Source organism: Drosophila sechellia, chromosome X (assembly GCF_004382195.2).
Source record: "Drosophila sechellia strain sech25 chromosome X, ASM438219v1, whole genome shotgun sequence".
NCBI lineage: Eukaryota > Metazoa > Arthropoda > Insecta > Diptera > Drosophilidae > Drosophila > Drosophila sechellia.
In genome coordinates, this window is record NC_045954.1 from 19,396,705 (window position 1) to 19,415,670 (window position 18,966).

An 18,966-nucleotide genomic window follows, 5' to 3' on the forward strand; every position below is an offset into this window, starting at 1 on the left:
TGTCGCAAATACCACACAAGCAGTTGGTATTTTTTGAGGAGCAGCAAGCGGTTACACAGCCGCCCAGACTGTTATCGAAGTCGAGTATGCTCTTCCTCTTCGATAAACGCAATATTTTGCAATAAAGTAAATTAGTTTTAAAACCACAGTGGCGAGCACTTTCTGAGCAACTCGGCAGCCGCAAGCACTGTTCGCGCGTATACGGTGCACAGGGTGAGCCCTTCGCGAACGCGATACACCCCCTACGCTCGAATTGTCCCGAAATCGTTGTTTTTGTTGTGTGTAGTGTTGGCTAGTGTTGTGCTCTTCCATTGCCTTCCGTTTTTGCTCTGTGTATCTGTGCTCGGTTCACCAATCCAATCGCAACGGCCAACTGATGAGTCTCAATTGTGTCCATTAACGCGACGAGAGTAGCACCCACCCACCCTGCCCCCTTCCAACGCTTGCCCGTTGGGCCCGCGCCCCACCTCACACCTTCACCGCCAGCGCCCCGCCCGCAGCCCCTCCTCCGAATCCCAAACCAAAACCAAATCCAAATAGAAATACCCACCCCATCCACTGCGAGATGGCCAGCAGCAGTAGCAGCAACAGTTTTGGGGGCGTGGCCGGCGTGAACGGGGATCTGTGGCGCGAGTGCGTCGCCTGGCTGACCAGATGCAAGGTCATTCCGCCCGACCACAAGGCCGCCCAGCCGGACGCCGAGATCCGCATCCTGGCGATGACGCTGCGCGACGGCGTGCTGCTCTGCAACCTGGTCATCCACCTGGATCCCAGCAGCATGGATCCGCGCGAGTTCAATCGCAAGCCGCAAATGGCACAGGTGAGCGAAATGCGAGGAGCAAGTGCTGCCTTTGGTGGCAAATTGGCAAATTGTGAATGGTGGCACACTCTAAACCTTGTAAACAAGCTGCACTGAGAGAAATGGGGGCAGTATATCTGTAAAAATAAATTAAATCATTAAATCAAAGATTGGTCATACCATCATAAACTCAAAAGGAAATATAATAAGCCAAATTTATGCACGAAGTGTGAATAAATAAATAATAAACATATATATGTAATTTATTAAATGTGTTTCCAGAGAAAGATTACTGAAATAATTTAACGAATTCGATCGAATATGTTTTTAAAATGTGCCGAAATAAATTCTCAGAAATCCCATATTTTTTTCAATGTGCCAAATTTGTGTGAAATATTATTGGCCAATATGATTTATTATATTATTTTTAAGTACTTCTGTATTCTGAGTGATCTGCAATATAATATAATGCCAAATACAATAGAAACACATGTAATTAAATTGAATTGAATTTAATTGATCCATTGCAGTTCCTGTGCAGCAAGAACATCAAGTTGTTCCTGGACGTTTGCCACAACAACTTCGGGATCCGGGACGCCGATCTCTTCGAGCCGACGATGCTGTACGACCTGACCAACTTCCACCGCGTCCTCATCACGCTGTCCAAGCTGTCGCAGTGCCGCAAGGTGCAGCAACTGCATCCGGATCTTATGTGAGTGATCCGATTGACCACTTTGATACCCAGTTAACCATTCCGACTAGCAAACAAGTGGGTCTTCTGTTCATCCCATTCAGAATCGAATTGCCAGTCCGAGCAACTGGTGGTTCAAAGGGAAACTCATTGTGGAAACACAACTGTAATGAAAGAAAAGATTTCAGTTGTAGTCTTGTTTCATTTAAAAAAAATTCCAAAAATTCATAAATCAAATGATATGTGTACATATACATTTTGGAAATACCTGCACGGAATGGTTTCCAAAATTCCATGAAGTAAATCATTCCATCCAGTTTGCAAATATATACATGTTCATTTCAATGTGCTGAATCGGAATTTCTATAAAGATGTATAAGTATCATGATTATATTGTATTACAAATGCTAAAAATAGCATTTTGAACTATATTTTTAGGCAATTACGCGTTTCAATTTGTAAAAATAGATGGAATCCGATCAATAGTAACCCCAACCAACTAATCAATTGCTTACCATTTCAGTGGCTTCAATCTACAGCTTTCGCCCACGGAGCGTTCCCATTCGGACGAGGCCATCTACAAGGACCTGCATTCCACGTGAGTTGACGGGCTTGCTGGGCGGGATCCCTGTCCCTGTCCCTGTCCACTGTTCCCTTAGCCATGTTGCGTATTCCACTGCTTGATCTGCTCTCCATGAGCTGGCGATGTGCCTGCATTTCCTGCTCCACCATTGCAAACCCCTGACCCTCTCACCTTAATCCGATCTCATTATGCGCTCACATGCTGACCGGTCCCAGGTCTATAAGCCCATGACAGCCTGCTTATCGCATTTCCGAAATATTCTCTTGCTTCTTCGTTCCCTGTAAATTCCCATGAACGTCATAGAACTAACAAAAGTTCCAGCCGAAAGTAAGAAAGTATTGGAAATACACATCAAAAGTTGCCCAAATCTGGGTGGTGCATTTAGGAAATGCTACCTTAAATTGCGTTTTTAATCCAACAAAAACCGTACAAATCGCTGAACTTTTGAAGCTACTACTACTCCTGATATCTAGCCCTCGATATCGGATGGTCGCACTCGCGAGAGTTCTCTGTGCAAGGCGATGAAGTCGGTCCAAGCTATCTCCGTGTCCAACTCTATCTAACACACTGTCTCTCTCTCTTTCTCTCTGTCTCCTATCTCTGTCTAACACACTAACCCTCTATGTGAATGTGTGCGTTTGTTGCTTGGTGTGCGTGTGTGTGCGTGTGTGTTGGCATATGGGGCATGCCCCCAGCGATCTGAACATGCGGAAGACGAGCAGCATAGACGCCTCCGCCTCCTCGTCGGCGGAATACTACGACCGAACGTCGCAGAGCGGATCGCTGGACGAGAATAGCGACATTACGATCGAGAACGGCACCGAGGACATCGACGACTACATCGAGGACTCGCTCTCCAACATGTGCGACTCGACCATCGACAACGATGCGGAGGATGCGGGCGTGGAGACGCCCCTGCTGTCCGACTGCCAGGGCAGCCATGTGCGCGAGCTGTCCTTCGATCTCGCCCTGGATGTGGTTAGCTCGACGACGGATGGCGCCTCCAATGCGGTCACACCCACGCCGGAATCGTATGCCCGCCGATCGGAATCGCCGTTGGCCGCCGCAGCGCCAAGCGTTCCTGTGTCCGCTGCACCGGGGCCACCGATGGGCCGTCTGGTGTCCACCTCCTCCTCATCGTCGTCGCTTTTGGTCAGCGAGAGCCAGCGGCTGCAGCGAGCGGCCGCCGCCGTCTACAACTACCGCTCCTCGATGGCGTCCACCGAGCACGAGTATGCCTACATCTACAGCGAGGACGACGAGAAGGTCTACGAGGACCTGTGCTACGTCACCTTCCAGGCGAAGGCCAAACCCGAGGTGTGCTGTCCAACATATTAAATGTTTTTGTGTCCAGCGGGGTGGGACGCCACTACCAAACGCATCCCGAGCGTGGCCTAATCCCAACGAGACGCGCTGTAGCAACGGAGTTTCCATGCAAAGCCAAATGCTATGCATCGAAATTATCCGTTTCCACGCAGCTGTTTCCTTGTCTGGCTGTAGATGGTGTTTGAGTCCTAGGAACGGAAAGTAATCTTTAAGCCACTTACGTGTATGGGCTCAATTTAATTGGCTCCTTTCAATTTTCGCCCAATCAAAGCTACGATGTAATCTTCTTTGCTTGTGGAATGGAAACGTAACGTGAACAGAGATTACCTTCTGCTCCTCGGATTTGGTGCTAGAACTCAAACCACCCCCGTGTATCGTCATGTGTAACAGCCTCTTAGCCCAGCCTCCTGGCCTCTTCTATCCCTCAACCTCTTCTTCCTTCCGCGCCCGATCCTCGCTCTTCCTTCGAATGCCATGCCCCACCATCCCTTCGATTCCTGCCTGTAGGCCTATGCAACCCATGCCCTACACTGCTTGTCTTGCTTGCGCTTGAGCTTCATCCACCACACTGCCCGCACTCTCATCCCACTAACCATCAACCACTAACCACTGCGAACCACTAACCCGGACGCGCACCACCACCGACGTAGCCCGCATCCCCAAGCCTACAGATACTATATCGCTGCGAGCGCTCTGCTGCGGCTGCGGCATTCCCATTCTGATTCCGCCAGGCGGTTCCTACAAGGCCGCCACCAGATCCATAACGGGAATGTATCGGAGCAGCGGTGGCGCTGGGTTATCGAACCCAACTTGACACCGATCGAAGGCCGGGCCAAACATAGCCACCGGATGTGGAAGTGCCGGCCGCCCAGCACCGCCTTTCGTTATTTACACAACCACCGAGTTTCTGCGCTGCGCGAAAGTGATGCGGTACAGTCATCGGAGCGCGTGGATGGCGATGGTGGGGTGGGGGGGAAAGCCACACCGATCCATAACCGAGAGCTTCTGCTTGTCAGCCGGGGATGCGGTGCGATAAGGTCGATACACGGAACACGGAATACGGAGCACGGCCGATTGAAAGCCAGATCCCATTAAACAACATGCTCCACTATCTCGTCCGTCCGGTGGCAGTTGTTCTGGTTTTACCAATAATTATATCCCGATTCCTTTATGTTGATTATGCCGCCTTGATTTCTGTTTACGTTCGTACGTCATTTTTATAGCGCAGGCTGCTAGTTGCGCGTTAGTTAAGTTAAATGACTAGTGACTAAGACGCCCATTGAGCCCATTGAGTTTCCACATTGCGTTTCTTACATACATTGCCATACGTATTGTATTTGGTTTGCTTTCTGGTTTATCTAATGCTTTTACATTCGTTCTTTCGATCAACGTATTATGCTTTCGTTATCACTGAACGATCGTACGTGTCTATCTATGCGGCGCTGTTCGCGCCCTATTCTTTAGCGGGAAATCACTGTGGACGGGGACGGTTGTCCGCGCAGTGACGACGCAGCGCTTTGGGAGTCATTTGAGATGGCATTTGAGAGCCCACACGATATTGTTTGTTGATTGTGAAGCAACACAGCTAGGAACTTGCACTTGAACCCTGAAACAAGCAGGCGACCAGAGAAGCACTCGCGATGCGTTCGCTCAGACTCTGAGTGTCATGGCATCGGCCTCGACTCCCAGCTTCTGCTGCTGCTGCTCCTGCTGGAGCTCTTGCTCCTCCTCCGGCTCCTCCAGAACCTCGCTCCTCTCCTCGTCACTGCTGCTTGGCGCCGGCGAGCTGAGCGTCACATCGCTGCCCAGGGCCAACAGTGGCTGGACATCCATGTCGGGCGCAAACTGCTTCAGCAGGTGTCCTACCACGGTGCACAGTCCCATCAGACGCTTCTCCATTCGCTGCTCGTAGCGACGGCGGTGCCTGCAAAAGGAATTTTTCGATTAATCTCTAGCAGCACACGGGATTCACCGAGTAGCACACACCTGTAATACTTCTCCTTTTCGCTGAGCCCTTTGCGATGGTGTTTCCTTAACAATTTACGCGCCTTCGGGCTGGGCTCCTCCGGCTTCTCGCTCTTCACAACCGTTGCCGTGGGCACTGTCGCCTCCTCGAAGTCGTTGTACCTGCTGTTGGATAGCGACACCTCGCCGCCAATCATCACCGGGCCGCACTCCATTTCCTGGCAGCTGGTGTTGCTTAGCATGCACACATCCTCGCCGTCGCCAACTGCCGCATCCTTGCGCGCCGTCGCCTCGGCCAGCAGCCTGTCCAGCTCATCGTTGTTGCTGTGGACGTGGTCCTTGTTGCTGGGGCCAGTGTTCCCGTGGCAGGGCGACGTGTTGGACTCGTCCATGTCATCGGCCTCGCATCCGTTGGGCGGCGAGCGTTCGCCAAAGTTGTGGTCATTGAGCACGCCCAGCATGAGCGGCGAGAGCTGCGCCTCGTCGCAGGAGTAGACACTGGCGATGGCCAGGTTGTGGTTCGGCTGCTCCACATTCGGCTCCTTGAGCGCGTACGAGTGCAGGTCGGCGGTCTTCTGGTTCATGTAGGCGTGGATGAGGCCGAAGAACTCCCATTCCTTGTTCAGCTCCTCGATGCTCTGCTTGTTGAGTGGGGCGCCCAGTGTGTTGGCCTTGTGGATGCGGTACCGCTGCACCATGGAGAACCACTGCTTGCGTAGCGCAATCTCGCTGAAATCGCCGATCTTGGCCATTTCCTTGAATTTTCTGTTCGTCATTGGAATTGGGTTAGTTTTAATAGCATTCGAATAAGAATAATTTGCTACATTTAAATTTTGAGGTAGTGAATCTGAATCAAGTACATGCCAATTGTTACTTTTTCTTAGTTTTAAAGTTTAAATTGGTGAAACTAGTTGGGAATTTGTAAGTTGGGAATTTCAAGAGTGCCTAATTAATGCTAAAACAATTGAAGAATGAGTTCTATGAGCTTCTAGTCTTGACTATATAAACGGATTGGGTTTCGAAAATAGTTATAATTTCAATCAAAAGGATGTTGGTGATAATCACAATGAAACCTACTTTATGCTTATAACCAAGCTTTTAACCTAATATCTGATCTGGACATTGTGGCACCTTCTTTTGACGCTCAATTGAAAGCAATACAAACAGTCTTCGAAGGCCAAAATTTCCGGAGTTGGCCGCGATCTCCTCGTGGATTTGATAACCAAGAAACCAACTCACTTCCATGGCTCCGCGTGCTTCGGCGAGTAGCGGGAGAAGAGCTCGTCCGCCGCGATCCGCTGCACCACCAGGTCGCGCTTCTCCTCCGCGGACCCTGCAAAAGTCCACAAAAGTGCAAAAGTGCAAGAATGCAATAATTGTTGCAGTTGGAGCTGCGAGCACGTGCTGTAGTTGTTGCTTACACTTCTTGGATCCGCTCTTGGCGTACGTGTGGTGGTCCATGTTGCGAGCACTGGAGTCGCAGGTGGCCAGGCGGTGCGGGCAGGCCAAGTCGCTGAATTCGGAGGGGGGAAGTTGGCAGATGAAATTCCGAAAATACACAGCGACTATTTTTCTTTTTTTTATTTGTTCTGCCACAGATGTTCTAGATGGCGATGCAGCCCTGGCTGCACTGGCACTGGTAAGCCAGGGCTGCTGTTGGGGTGGGCCTGTTGGGCGTAACAGCGCTCTGTTGGCCAACAGTGGGGGAAATCGATTACGGAGTTCACTGCCTATCGGCCTATCGAGTTTCAATATGTGGCGCACTCTGTAGAAACTTTAAACTTGCAAAAAAGTGTTTTCTGTTCCTCCTTAAAATTCTATAATTTATAGTTATAGTTCGTCGATCAAAATTGCTAAGTAGTAAAGATGGGGGGAAATAACTTAAAAACAACTGTTGAATATCGTTTTGCTACTCATTTATTGTTTTACCTCTGCTCGAATGTCCATTATGATTTTGCATTATTTATTTTATGATTTCTGGCCTTTGTTTCGTTTTCGTTTAGTACCACCGACAATATTGCATGCAATGGAACCGGTTACGACCACACCAACACAAAAGAGGAGGAGGTGTACCAAGACCTGTGCGCCCTGCACAGGACGAGTAGAAGCCAGGTAGAATTGCGTACCGAATCGCCTGTCCATGCATGAGACACTTCGGTGGCCCCGTCACTTGGGTCGGAATCCTGACCGCACTAACTCCCGGCTCTCCACGTTCTTCCTTCCCCTCTAGACCGCCTCGTCGACGAGCTTCGAGCAGCGCGACTACGTCATCCGCGAGCTGATCGACACGGAGTCCAATTACCTGGACGTGCTCACTGCGCTGAAGACCAAGTTCATGGGTCCGCTGGAGCGGCATCTCAACCAGGACGAGCTGCGTCTCATATTCCCGCGCATCAGAGTGAGTTGCAGCTGCCTGTGATTTTTTCTGTCCAGCTTTAAAGTCGATGAATCCATATTGCGCTTCAGGAGCTGGCCGACATCCACACAAAGTTCTTGGACAAACTTAGGGAATCGCTGACGCCCAACGCCAAAGTGAAGATGGCCCAGGTGTTTCTCGACTTCCGCGAACCATTCCTCATCTACGGCGAGTTCTGCTCCCTCCTGCTGGGCGCCATCGACTATCTGGCGGATGTGTGCAAGAAGAACCAGATCATCGACCAGCTGGTGCAGAAGTGCGAGCGGGACTACAATGTGGGCAAGCTGCAGCTGCGCGACATACTCTCAGTGCCGATGCAGCGCATTCTCAAGTACCATCTGCTGCTGGACAAGCTGGTGAAGGAGACATCGCCGCTGCACGACGATTACCGGTCGTTGGAGAGGGCCAAGGAGGCGATGATAGACGTGTCGCAGTATATCAACGAGGTGAAACGCGACTCCGACCACCTGGTCATCATACAGAAGGTGAAGGACAGCATTTTCGATCTCAATCTGAATGGCAACGGCAGCGATCTGCTGCAGTACGGCCGCCTGCTTCTCGACGGCGAGCTGCACATTAAGGCGCACGAGGACCAGAAGACCAAGCTGCGCTACGCCTTCGTCTTCGACAAGATCCTCATCATGGTGAAGGCGCTGCATGTCAAGACGGGCGACATGCAGTACACCTACCGCGACTCCCACAACCTGGCCGACTATCGCGTGGAGCAGAGCCATTCGCGACGCACTCTTGGCCGCGATTCGCGCTTCAAGTACCAGCTCCTCCTGGCCCGCAAGTCGGGCAAGACAGCCTTCACTCTGTACCTGAAATCGGAGCACGAGCGAGACAAGTGGCGCAAGGCGCTCACCGAGGCCATGTAAGTGTGATGATTGTGTAGCGTGATCGAAATGCACTACTTAACCGATTCCGAAAACGATGCACAGGGAAAGCCTGGAACCGCCTGGCTGCCAAAGCACAGACCACAAAATGGAGATCTACACGTTCGACGCCCCGACCACGTGCCGCCACTGCTCCAAGTTCCTCAAGGGCCGCATCCACCAGGGCTATCGATGCAAGGTGTGCCAGATCAGCGTGCACAAGGGCTGCATCTCGTCGACGGGTCGCTGCAAACAGAATCCGGTGAGTGTGCCGCCACCCGTCTGCGATCGTCAGTTGTCCGAGTTCAATTGGTTTGCGGGCAACATGGATCGGGAGACGGCGGCCCACCGGCTGGAGAACCGGCGCATTGGCACCTACCTGCTGCGAGTTCGTCCCCAGGGCCCATCCACTGCCCACGAGACGATGTATGCGCTTAGCTTAAAGTGAGTAGCTAACTCTATTTGGCCAGATCTGCATTGGAATCATCGTCTTTTTTGCCTTCCAACAGGACCGATGATCATGTGATCAAGCACATGAAAATCAACCAGGAGAACTCTGGCGACTCCATGCTGTACTGCTTGTCCTCGCGAAGGCATTTCAAGACCATTGTCGAGCTGGTCTCCTACTACGAACGCAACGATCTGGGCGAGAACTTTGCGGGGTAAGTAAATAGCACATTAGGAAGAGCTATTCGATTGACCACGACTCTCTCGGCTTGCAGGCTCAATCAGTCACTGCAGTGGCCCTACAAGGAGGTGATCGCCACCGCTCTCTACGACTACGAACCAAAGGCGGGCAGCAATCAGCTGCAGCTGCGCACTGACTGCCAGGTGCTGGTCATTGGCAAGGATGGGGACAGCAAGGGCTGGTGGCGCGGCAAAATCGGCGATACGGTGAGCTGAGCACACAGTGCAATCCAACTGAGACAGGTTGTAACTGAAGCGTTGCGTTGCAGGTGGGCTACTTTCCCAAGGAGTATGTGCAGGAGCAGAAATTGGCCAGCGAAGAGCTTTGATATTACAACTACGAGGTTTACTTTGCACCCAAGGCCATTACGCCCACAGCGGCAGCCATTGCTGAATTGCCAGGAGCAGGAAATGGAGCTGCAACTGGAAGTGGAACTGGAACTGGAGAAGCTGTAGCTGCAGGTGGAGCCCATCGACGAGCCGCCAGCGAGGAGGCCGTGGCCAACGTCGCCAGCTAGATCGTAGCCTAGTTAAATGTATACCTTAAAATGCAACTTGTTTTTATTCGTGATTAAGCCTATTTTGTTTGCCTTCCTTTTATTTTCTATTTCTTTACTTTTTTTTATTGCGTCGTCTGCTTGAAACTTTTGTGCCAATCACCGGAAAATTACAAAATCCTCAGCAAGCAGCAATGTTTGTCTGGGAATGTTTACCTTTAGCGTTTCAATTGTTTACAACTATATATTGCAAATATATAAATCTGAGTGTACATGCTTACATTTCTAAGAAACCTTAGCCACTTAAGTTGTATATGTGCGTTTCTTTTGTTTGTTCTACTTTATTTTATTGTTTTGTTCTTAACTTGTACTTGTAAACGTCCCACGTCGAGTGAGGGTTGTGCGAATGAAATGAAATGGAAGGGAATGCGTATTTCCATAGAAACAAAGCTTTAAGATTTATATTCATATTATTGTACTTGTACTGGTAGATATTTAACCCTAGTTGAAACGCAAATGTTAACATAACGAAAGCAACGCAGCCACAAAATGTTCGAACACTGAGAAGTAACGACGATAAGGAAGTAAAAGCTTTAGCAATAACGATAGCCGTCATATTTACACGATGATCAACATTTTAGGCCAGCCAATTTATAGATATCTATACCTATAACTATAACTATACCTAATAAAAACGACTAACTATAATGTACCTATTTATATAGCCAACGAATCACTTTGCGAAAATGTGTAGTTAGCAAACGCAACGATGTTCTTGAAAATACAACAAAAGATACGAAAGTTTATTCCGCAAATATCAGTCATGATGATCAGTCCCATCGCCACTAAATCAAACTTTGGATTCGAACTAGTATTATTTATTGCTTATTCCTAAGCTTTTGAATGTCATATTAGCCGCATTAATTGTGTTAATCAAAAACGAAGCCGCGCTTGAGTGAAAGTTGAGGAACGGTGGCAATTGCTAGTTAAACTATTTCTAACTATTTCGCACAGCACTAGAAATATGCAATGTCATTTTTTATGCGCACCAAGCACCGGAGCAACAATAGACTTAAAATGCATTCTAGAATGCTAGGCTAGAATGTCGGTTTCAAAATCCTTTCATGTGCTAAGTGTTCAAGTTGTGTTGTGTGTTTGAGTTGAGGTTTCAAACTGAAGACACTGCGATTTCAATCGTCGAAATTCGAATGTCGAATCGAATAGTTAACGTTAGCGATTCCCAAAGCCAAAGCTATAGCCGCATTTATCACCGGCTGCTATAGCCGTCTCTTTCGCCGCTCGCCTGCTGTCCCTTTCCCTTTCGCATCGGCAGCTCCAAAATTATTGTTAAGTAAATGTTGTTCGTTTCAATTGCAAATTGTCGCATCCAGTTTAATGCCAATGTAAAGATGTTTGTGGTTTTACAAATAAATGAAATGGTTGGGAAATCGACGAGTGACCCCCTCAATACACGATTTTTGTTCAATTGAAATGAATTCAGCGGATCTCACTTGCTTATTAATTAATTATTAACATTGAATGATGGTTTTATTTTGCATATATCCTTGTTGTTCACATGTCTTACAATTGTTCATACTTTGCCATTGCGAAGAACATGGATTTTCATTTAACAATTACACTTCATATCAAATTTTATAATGAAAAAACAAAACAAACTCAAAAGCAAGCAAATATTTCGAAATACCCTTGCTAATATTAGAATTTTATAAAAATCCACAAGAGTGCATCATATTTCGGAACTTCAGAACTTCTTTTTTTTGTGATAAGAAACCGTTTTCTAGCTAATCTTGATGATCTCTTCTAGCTGATTAGCCCACAAGTATGCAATGTGTTCTTACAGAATGGTTTATTGTAACAAAATAAATGTGTGGTAATCAATCTAAGCTAATGAGTGGGGTATACATTGAGTCATGCGAAAGAAAACACGATTATTATTGCACTTTAGCCGGTCCGCGCCGACGCGTAATCTTCACCAGCCGCCGGCGACGCTGGCGTGGCACTGGCAGCTCCGTTGTCCCGCCGGGCGGCTGCTCCTGCACCTGCCCCTGCTGATCCGTGCCCTGGGCATAGCTGTAGCTAATGGTGCGCTTGTAGATGCGCTGCTCCTGCTCCGACTGCTGCGACTGCTGGGAGCGCGGCTTACGTTTGTGGGCGGAGCTGGACGGATGACGGCTGGAGGAGGCCTTCGTCTTTCGGGTCTTGGCCTTGCGGGCCTGCACATCGTAGCAGCGTTCGATCTTCTGGCCCTTGCTGTCCTTGCACTCGTAGCAGACGCTGTTCTTCTGTTGACGGCGCAGGCACAGGCTGCTGGGGGCCACCGGCTCAGCCTGCTCCTGCTCCCGCTCCGTCTTCTGTGCGGGATCGTCGCGGTAACGCTTGTACTGGCTGCCGCTGCCATAGGCGTACTGCTGCGGCTGGTCGTCGTGCGAGTAGCTGCACGTTTCGGACACCTCGTTGTTCTTCAACTGGCGACAGATCTCGCACAGCTGGCCATCCTTCCGCTTGACCTGCCGGCAGCGCTGATCCCTGACACTGGTGGCCTCCGCCTGGGTTTCCTCCTCCTCCACCTCCTCCAGGCCTTCGCCGTCGTCGTGATCATCGTCGCCGGCAGCCCGATCGAAGTACTCCTTGACGAACTGCTCGTAGTTGCGCTCGTAGTTGTCCTCGCCGGAGTATCCCTCGTGGCTGGTCTCCGCACTGAGGCTGTCCACATCATCAACGGCCGCCGCCTCTGCATCTGTCTCGACATCCAGGTCCACGTCCTCATCCACCTTGGCCTGCGCTTGGTTGTTGGCTGGCAGGATGGGCTGCATCAGCTGCGGCAGCTTGACCACCTTCGATTGGTCCACATCCGTGACGGTGAGAGCGTCCAGGCGCTGGAGCAGCTTGCCCGGCGCAAAGGCCTCCCAGTAGTTGACGCTTCGGTCGTAGCTATCCGCCAGGGAGACGGCCAAGCCGAGTAGCAGCAGCTCCGGCAGCAGCATCGCATAGAAATCTGCGACTTCCGTCGCCTGCCGTTGCTTTTATGGACTCGACACTTGGCCTGACTCGACTCCACGCCACTCCACTTCACTGCAGATGGAAGCGGGTCCAATGGAGCGCGTCCAAACCGCAGAGCCATCAGGAAGTGTGGCCCAACTAATCGGCGAGGAGGGAAGTGCGAGTGAAAGGCAAGATTTATTTCGTGTGGCCAATCAACTAAATCGAACAAAAGAAAGGGGTAACAGAATGCAGGTGGTCGGTTGTGGAATGGTCAGAGTGGGTGAGGCTGGTGAGGTTGGCTAGGGGCTGGAGCAGCGACAACTACGCCGCTCGCTGTCCGGAGGTCAGCCGCTGAGCGCCCACGGTGGGCGGGGCCGGGCGGACGGGCGGCTGTCGCTGATGGCGCAACTCGCGACGCTTCTCTCGCAGAATCTGCTTGGTCTGGGAGGTGTCCAGCTCCTCCCAGCCGCCGGCATTATCATCCACCCAGTCCTCGAGATCGGCCTGCCGAGTAAGACACATTAGTTCGTTTCAGGCATTCCATTCGGGCAATCACTGGCTCACATTTATGCTAATGGGCACCAAATCCTGGGCCTGCAGTCTTGAAAAGTCACTTTGTTGGCTGGTCGCCGCACTCGCGGATGGATCCTCCAGGTAGAACTTCATCTGCGGCTTGATGGTGGGCGTCAGCTCCTAAAAGAAGGTTGCATTTTAGACAAATCGTTCAGGATATGAACCACGGATATCTTAAATACTAAAGGATTTCGAATTTTACTTAATTTTTTTTACTGGATCATTTGTTAAAGATAATATATATAGTCATATATAGAATATATATATATATATTATTCTATATATATATTCTATATATATCACAGATGATCGTATTGTAGGTATATTTACAATTTTTGTTATTTGCTTGATTGTTTTTTACTTTTGTAGGTATTAACTAAGTTTTTTTTTAGCTTCATGGTGATTTATTTATTTTTTACTTAAATCAACGCCTGTTGCGTAGGTATACGGAGTTTTTGTTCATAAAACAGATACCTCAATATGAACAATTAGCAAACTCAAACAGCTGTTCATTAACAAATATTATTCAACGTTGTAAGCACTCACTTTTTAGTTTACTATGGTTTTTTTTTATGGTACTATGGTTTTTATATTTTATAGCTTTTAAAATCATAGGGCACAAATTTGGCCATTGCATTTGTCAAATCTGCAACTATCTATCAACAAATAATGGGTTCAAGTACGCTCTTTAATTATTCCTGGTTCAAATTTTTCAAAAACAATTAAAATATTTACATATTATCATAGTAATAAGCTAAATATTCATATTTTTTAAGTAAATATCTTAAATATTCAACTATTAATAGTCGAGTTAACACATTAAGACCAATACTTTCAAATATTTAGATAAAACACAACTAGAAATTAGTCGTAATTTGAAAGAAATGTTTGGGAATAGTTTCGAAAATCATTTCTTTCTAGATTTTTATACCTGTCGTTTTCTACGGCTGTTAATCTTTATGGCGTGATTATGGCCCACATACAAACATGTGCTGATGATAGGGTAAAGGGTAATCAAGCCGAAGTTACCTAGATACGTGTACAGGTGGGGATGTCCCCATTTTGCCCAACATAGCCCACCACCCATCAGCGCGCGCGAATGCCCCTACAATTGGGCTATGACTATGAGCCGGGCAAGCGGCACAATCCGCGTAGTCCGCGCCCATTGCCTAGTTGCCAACTCACACTGAAGAAGTCCGGTTCGGGTTCCTCCTTGGGCGGCGTAGGTGGCTGGGCCATACGCTGGCGGTACTGTTCGATGTGCTCCTCCACGGTGCGCGGACTGTCGTCCCAGGAGTTCCAGTCCCGCTCGCGCGCACCCGCCGTCCTGCCACCGCCGGCCTGGCCAGCGGATGAGGCGCCGGTGGCCGAGAAGTCGCCCCACTCCACGATCACGTTGACCGCCTGCAGTTGGTCGGCGGCTCCGGAGGCGGAGCCGCTGTGGCTGAGCTTGCGGCGCCTGGAGAAGCAGCACAAGGCACGCCGGCACAGCGTGATGATGCCCAGCACCAGCATCTTGATTTGCTGCAGCATTGTCGCCTGTTTAACTATCCTATTCTATGTTATTTACTAAAATTCAGTTTCTTGGCCCCGTTAGTGTGACCGCCGCGTGGAGAGCGGCAAATACCAAATGGTTGTACCAAATTTGCTGATGACTTCTTCATTTGTAAATACCAAAAACTGTGACATTACCGTTAAGTATTAAACAGTTTAGCTGTGATTTTTGAATTTATGTTCTTTCCTTTTCTGAAAATTTCTACATTACTTTACTATTTGCAAACTAATGTAACCCATTTATATATATATATGTTTTATTATCAAATTTCCACTTTAAGAACAACCAGTTTTTTTATATATATCAGCTAAAAACATGTTTTTGGCTTTATTTGTTTAATACTTTTGGTAATTGTACCTCAATTACCTCAACAATTCAGGATATGTGTTTTTAAAAAAAGGTGTGGGGGAAGGGAAGTCTTTTCAATGGACCATTGCACTACGTTCCTGGTTATCCACATCCTCGTGATCAACGTTGTTGCGTTCGATTTTGTTGCGCCTCCGAAACTTGACGATCAGCACTTCGAGGACCCAAGGAGCGGCGCACAGAATCATGAAGCCGTTCAGGATGTGAAAGACGAAAATGTAGTCCTTGGTCTTGTCCCGAATAAACCCAACAATGGGACCGATGAGGAACATGGCATTGCCTTGGATGAACATGAACAAGCCATAGCCAGTGGCGAACCTAAAGGAGATGGAAATACATGTGGAATATTTTATAATTATGTGATAGATGCTAAGAACCTACCTTTCCTTGGGCAAGTAGTCGGCAAAGACCAGAGGCAGTGGAACGTGGAGCCAGGTGCGCAGAAATCCAATGACCGCCGTGATGCAGGCCATGCCCACAAACTCCGTGATTCCGTTGAAGGCTGTTGGAAAATGAGTGAGATTAGTGGGAGGGAAGGAGTTCTTGGAGCCCAAGGAAGAGTTCGCCTACCGAATCTCGCAAAGACCGTGAGGACGGCTCCGGCCAAATAAATGTATCTCGACGGAACTTGGATGCACACGGCGGTGATGGCCAGGAAAATACGGGATGCCAAATCTGCGGCCGCTCCAATGGCGATAATGGTGGCCGTGTCGGGCTGAAAAATAAACAATATTATTTATGGGATGTAGAAGCCACTGAAAGATCCGGAAATAACTTGGTAATCGCAATATTCAGACTGGGAAAACCACTTTTTTATGTTTCTTTTTAGATGGTTTTTAATATCTTGAAATCGGTGAAATGCTGTTTCCGATTACCCCACATTATCGTAGAAGGCTCATCTCTAGCCATTTTGTAACGGCGAAAGCGGCCAAAGTGAATTCGAATAATTCAAAATAGCGCCGCGTCCGTTTCTGCCTTTCTTGCGATCGTTTTGTGATGTTTCAGGTAGCTTATAAATCGCATTTAACTTAATTTTTGGTAACGATTAAAGATTTACCAGTTGCTTATATGATTGCTCAAAGTGTTAAGATGACATTAATATTGTTTGGTGTGCGTTAAAAGTTATTAATTATTATTGAAACTGCGTTTTCACGAGTGGATTTTGGCATTTTGTGTACTTAAAAGAAATCTATTTGTATATAATTCACAACTACTTATATATGTGTGCATGCATTTATATATGTACAAGGACAAGTATGTACATAACTATGTATATAGTTTTTACAAAATCACTTTTGGCGCTCCTTCGAAAGCGCCGTTATGATGTTACTAATTAAATGGGCTGCTTTTAATAACGTACATTATGTTTGTATGTATGTACATATGTATGTGTTATATAATGTCAATTTACTTGTTAGGAAAATGCATTACAGTATGCATATTTATTAAAAGAAAGTTTACATTTCTATTTAATTCATTCATGCATAAGCCTGTAAATATATATGTACATAGATACGATACATACATATATGTATGTTTCTATCTAAAACATTTAGAAGGCGGGAAAAGTACAAAAATTCAATTAAATCCGCAACGTGAGTCGGGAGATACCCCTTATTTTGCGAGATATAATATGATTTAGATATTGCTTGGCAAGTAGTAAACTGCTTGGCAAGCAGCAATTCGAGTGCTTTAGAGATTGTTCAAGGTGACTTTAGAAATACGATCTTAACCACGTGATATATTTGAACTAGTTTCTCAAACAAAATTCTCAAAAAATAAGGTTATCAAGATTAGGGATACGATTAAGGATAGGAAAAGTAATAAGTACATAAGTATGTATTGGAAATATTGCGATTTATGTAAACTATGCATAAATATGGTATGTATTTTATCTTGTTGTGTAATTTTCCAATCAACCCACCTTATTTACAAACATTTTCTTTCAGCTAACTTTCCATTTGAATCGAGCTACCAAGTTTAGTGTAAATTATGGTAAGCCTACTGCTCCAGCCCTACACTGTGGATATTGTGGTAATGACTCACCCTGTTGTATCCCAGCTCAAATAGGTAGACCGGCTGCATGGTGAAGAAGGTGATGTCGGAGTAGAGGGCGAAGGTGATGCCCAGCACGATGTTGACGAAGATGGGCTTCTTCAGCAGCGTGAGGTCGAGGAAGTCGACGATGGTGCGCACCCAGCTCTTGTTGGCAGCGTGGACTGGAGCTACTGCACCTGGTGCACCGGCCATCGTGCTCGGACGCCGAGAGGCCTGCAGGCTGTGCATCATCTGGGGCGAGGCGTCACTGACCACCACGGGTCCGGACCAATTGCCCAGGCTGGTGATGCTCGAGGCCCGACTGCAGAGAACCTTCAGCATGTGCTCGTCGGCGTGGGAGAGCTTGCGCGCTCCTGGATCAGCGGTATGGAAGGTGGGCTCCTCTCTGGGAGCCTTGAGCGGTGTTTCCGGCTGCACTCTAACCACCACCGTTGGGCTCAGCTCCTTGAGTTCCTCCTGCTCCTCGGGCTGGATGGGCACGCGACGCATGTGCCACTCCACTGGGTGCATGACCAGCATCCCGAACACCGCATGGGCATTCAGTCCCGTGAGGATGAGCAGGCAGCCCCGGAAGCCGTACCATGACATCAACTTCTGCATGACAATCGGATAGAGCATGGAGCCCAAGCCAATCAGAGTCTGGGCAAAGCTCATCCACATCACCCGGTTCTTGACGAAATAATGGTTGAATGTCGTGTAGCAGGTGGGCACCATCAGCCCGAAGGCGAATCCCTGCACCACGCTAAAGGCCATGAGCAGGTGCAGCGTGGAGGTGGCGAACAGCTGCATACCAGTGCCCAGGAAGTACAAGATGCCGCCAGTGACGCCCACCTGCCGCATCCCAAAGCGCTGGAACAGGGAGCCGGAGAACAGGCCGGCGAAGCTCATCGAGGAGAAGAAGGCACTCGTTATGATGGCCATGGCACTCGTCTCCGCTCCGATGCTCTTCAGGAACTCGCCGAAGACCAGGCCAAACGATGGCAAAGCCGCAAGCGCGCTCGTCTGTAAGTAATCGGTTGAATTTATGCTACTTGGGTTCTTTACTTATGCCATTATATCTCTAGAGATTTTGTGTCGCATAACTATTGCGTCAAATGCTTTGACCATCATTTAACCTAGTACCTAGTACTTCTCAAAAACGAAAAAAAAACTGAACTTTTAACTATTTTCCGTTCACTTAAAAATAACTGACGACTGACTATGCTTTTTTAGCCAATTGAGTTCCCTGCGTTAGCACTTACAAAGGGCAGGGCCATGCCAATGCAGACGAGGATTCCCCAGCCGCCATCGGGGGCCTCCAGTGTGTAGGATTTCGACTTCTTCATCTGGTATGCTGGGCGCGACTGGAGTCGGTGCTCGGTCGTCACCCAGACGTCTGAGGCATCCGTCCGTGTGCGTATATCAATCCCATCGTATAAGTCGGCGCTACCAGTAGCAGCCTCCTCGATTACCCCGCTTATCGCACCTCGGGTCTTTATGGCCAAGCTAAGCTTCTTATGACGAAGGTTCATAATATGGCTTTCCCGATAAGATTAGCCCGGACACTCGCACATAGTTTTCAAATGCCGGCCC

At 48.2% G+C, this 18,966-nt stretch overlaps 5 protein-coding genes and 1 long non-coding RNA gene across 8 annotated transcripts; 1 reads left to right on the top strand and 5 right to left on the bottom strand.

Annotated features, from left to right (window-relative positions):
- Positions 1-56: 56 nt before the first annotated feature.
- Positions 57-11,309, top strand: LOC6614976 (protein vav). 3 transcript variants are annotated; one of them, XM_032724189.1, is made up of 11 exons: positions 57-820; positions 1,330-1,511; positions 2,014-2,088; positions 2,769-3,392; positions 7,368-7,476; positions 7,595-7,762; positions 7,831-8,654; positions 8,722-9,099; positions 9,165-9,317; positions 9,378-9,549; positions 9,612-11,309. In XM_032724189.1, exons 1-11 carry the CDS (start codon positions 566-568, stop codon positions 9,669-9,671), a joined length of 3,000 nt encoding a protein of 999 aa, XP_032580080.1. In that variant the 5' UTR covers positions 57-565; the 3' UTR covers positions 9,672-11,309. The 3 variants fall into 3 exon arrangements, with proteins under 3 accessions (XP_032580080.1, XP_002039393.2, XP_032580079.1); XM_002039357.2 differs by lacking the exon at positions 2,769-3,392 and having other exon boundaries at positions 62-820; positions 9,612-10,645; XM_032724188.1 differs by lacking the exons at positions 57-820; positions 1,330-1,511; positions 2,014-2,088 and having other exon boundaries at positions 2,907-3,390; positions 9,612-10,645.
- Positions 1,505-2,096, bottom strand: LOC116801953. Its single transcript, XR_004362329.1, has 3 exons — positions 2,006-2,096; positions 1,759-1,853; positions 1,505-1,654 (listed from the first exon to the last, which is right to left on the bottom strand). It is a non-coding gene; the product is annotated as an uncharacterized LOC116801953 (long non-coding RNA).
- On the bottom strand, positions 4,706-6,993 carry LOC6614977. The gene is made up of 4 exons (XM_002039358.2): positions 6,786-6,993; positions 6,604-6,697; positions 5,386-6,129; positions 4,706-5,323 (listed from the first exon to the last, which is right to left on the bottom strand). Exons 1-4 carry the CDS (start codon positions 6,823-6,825, stop codon positions 5,050-5,052), a joined length of 1,152 nt encoding a protein of 383 aa, XP_002039394.1. The 5' UTR covers positions 6,826-6,993; the 3' UTR covers positions 4,706-5,049.
- A 378-nt stretch (positions 11,310-11,687) lies between the features above and the next one.
- Positions 11,688-12,929, bottom strand: LOC6614978. The gene has a single exon (XM_002039359.2). The coding sequence runs from the start codon at positions 12,842-12,844 to the stop codon at positions 11,792-11,794; it is 1,053 nt and encodes a 350-aa protein (XP_002039395.1). The 5' UTR covers positions 12,845-12,929; the 3' UTR covers positions 11,688-11,791.
- An 89-nt stretch (positions 12,930-13,018) lies between these two features.
- LOC6614979 (receptor-binding cancer antigen expressed on SiSo cells) lies at positions 13,019-15,032 on the bottom strand. The gene is made up of 3 exons (XM_002039360.2): positions 14,601-15,032; positions 13,407-13,535; positions 13,019-13,346 (listed from the first exon to the last, which is right to left on the bottom strand). The coding sequence occupies exons 1-3, from the start codon at positions 14,946-14,948 to the stop codon at positions 13,164-13,166; spliced, it is 660 nt and encodes a 219-aa protein (XP_002039396.1). The 5' UTR covers positions 14,949-15,032; the 3' UTR covers positions 13,019-13,163.
- A 227-nt stretch (positions 15,033-15,259) lies between these two features.
- Positions 15,260-18,752, bottom strand: LOC6614980 (monocarboxylate transporter 7). The gene is made up of 5 exons (XM_002039361.2): positions 18,636-18,752; positions 17,383-18,396; positions 15,907-16,051; positions 15,718-15,838; positions 15,260-15,654 (listed from the first exon to the last, which is right to left on the bottom strand). Exons 1-5 carry the CDS (start codon positions 18,717-18,719, stop codon positions 15,393-15,395), a joined length of 1,626 nt encoding a protein of 541 aa, XP_002039397.2. The 5' UTR covers positions 18,720-18,752; the 3' UTR covers positions 15,260-15,392.
- Between the last annotated feature and the right edge of the window lie 214 nt (positions 18,753-18,966).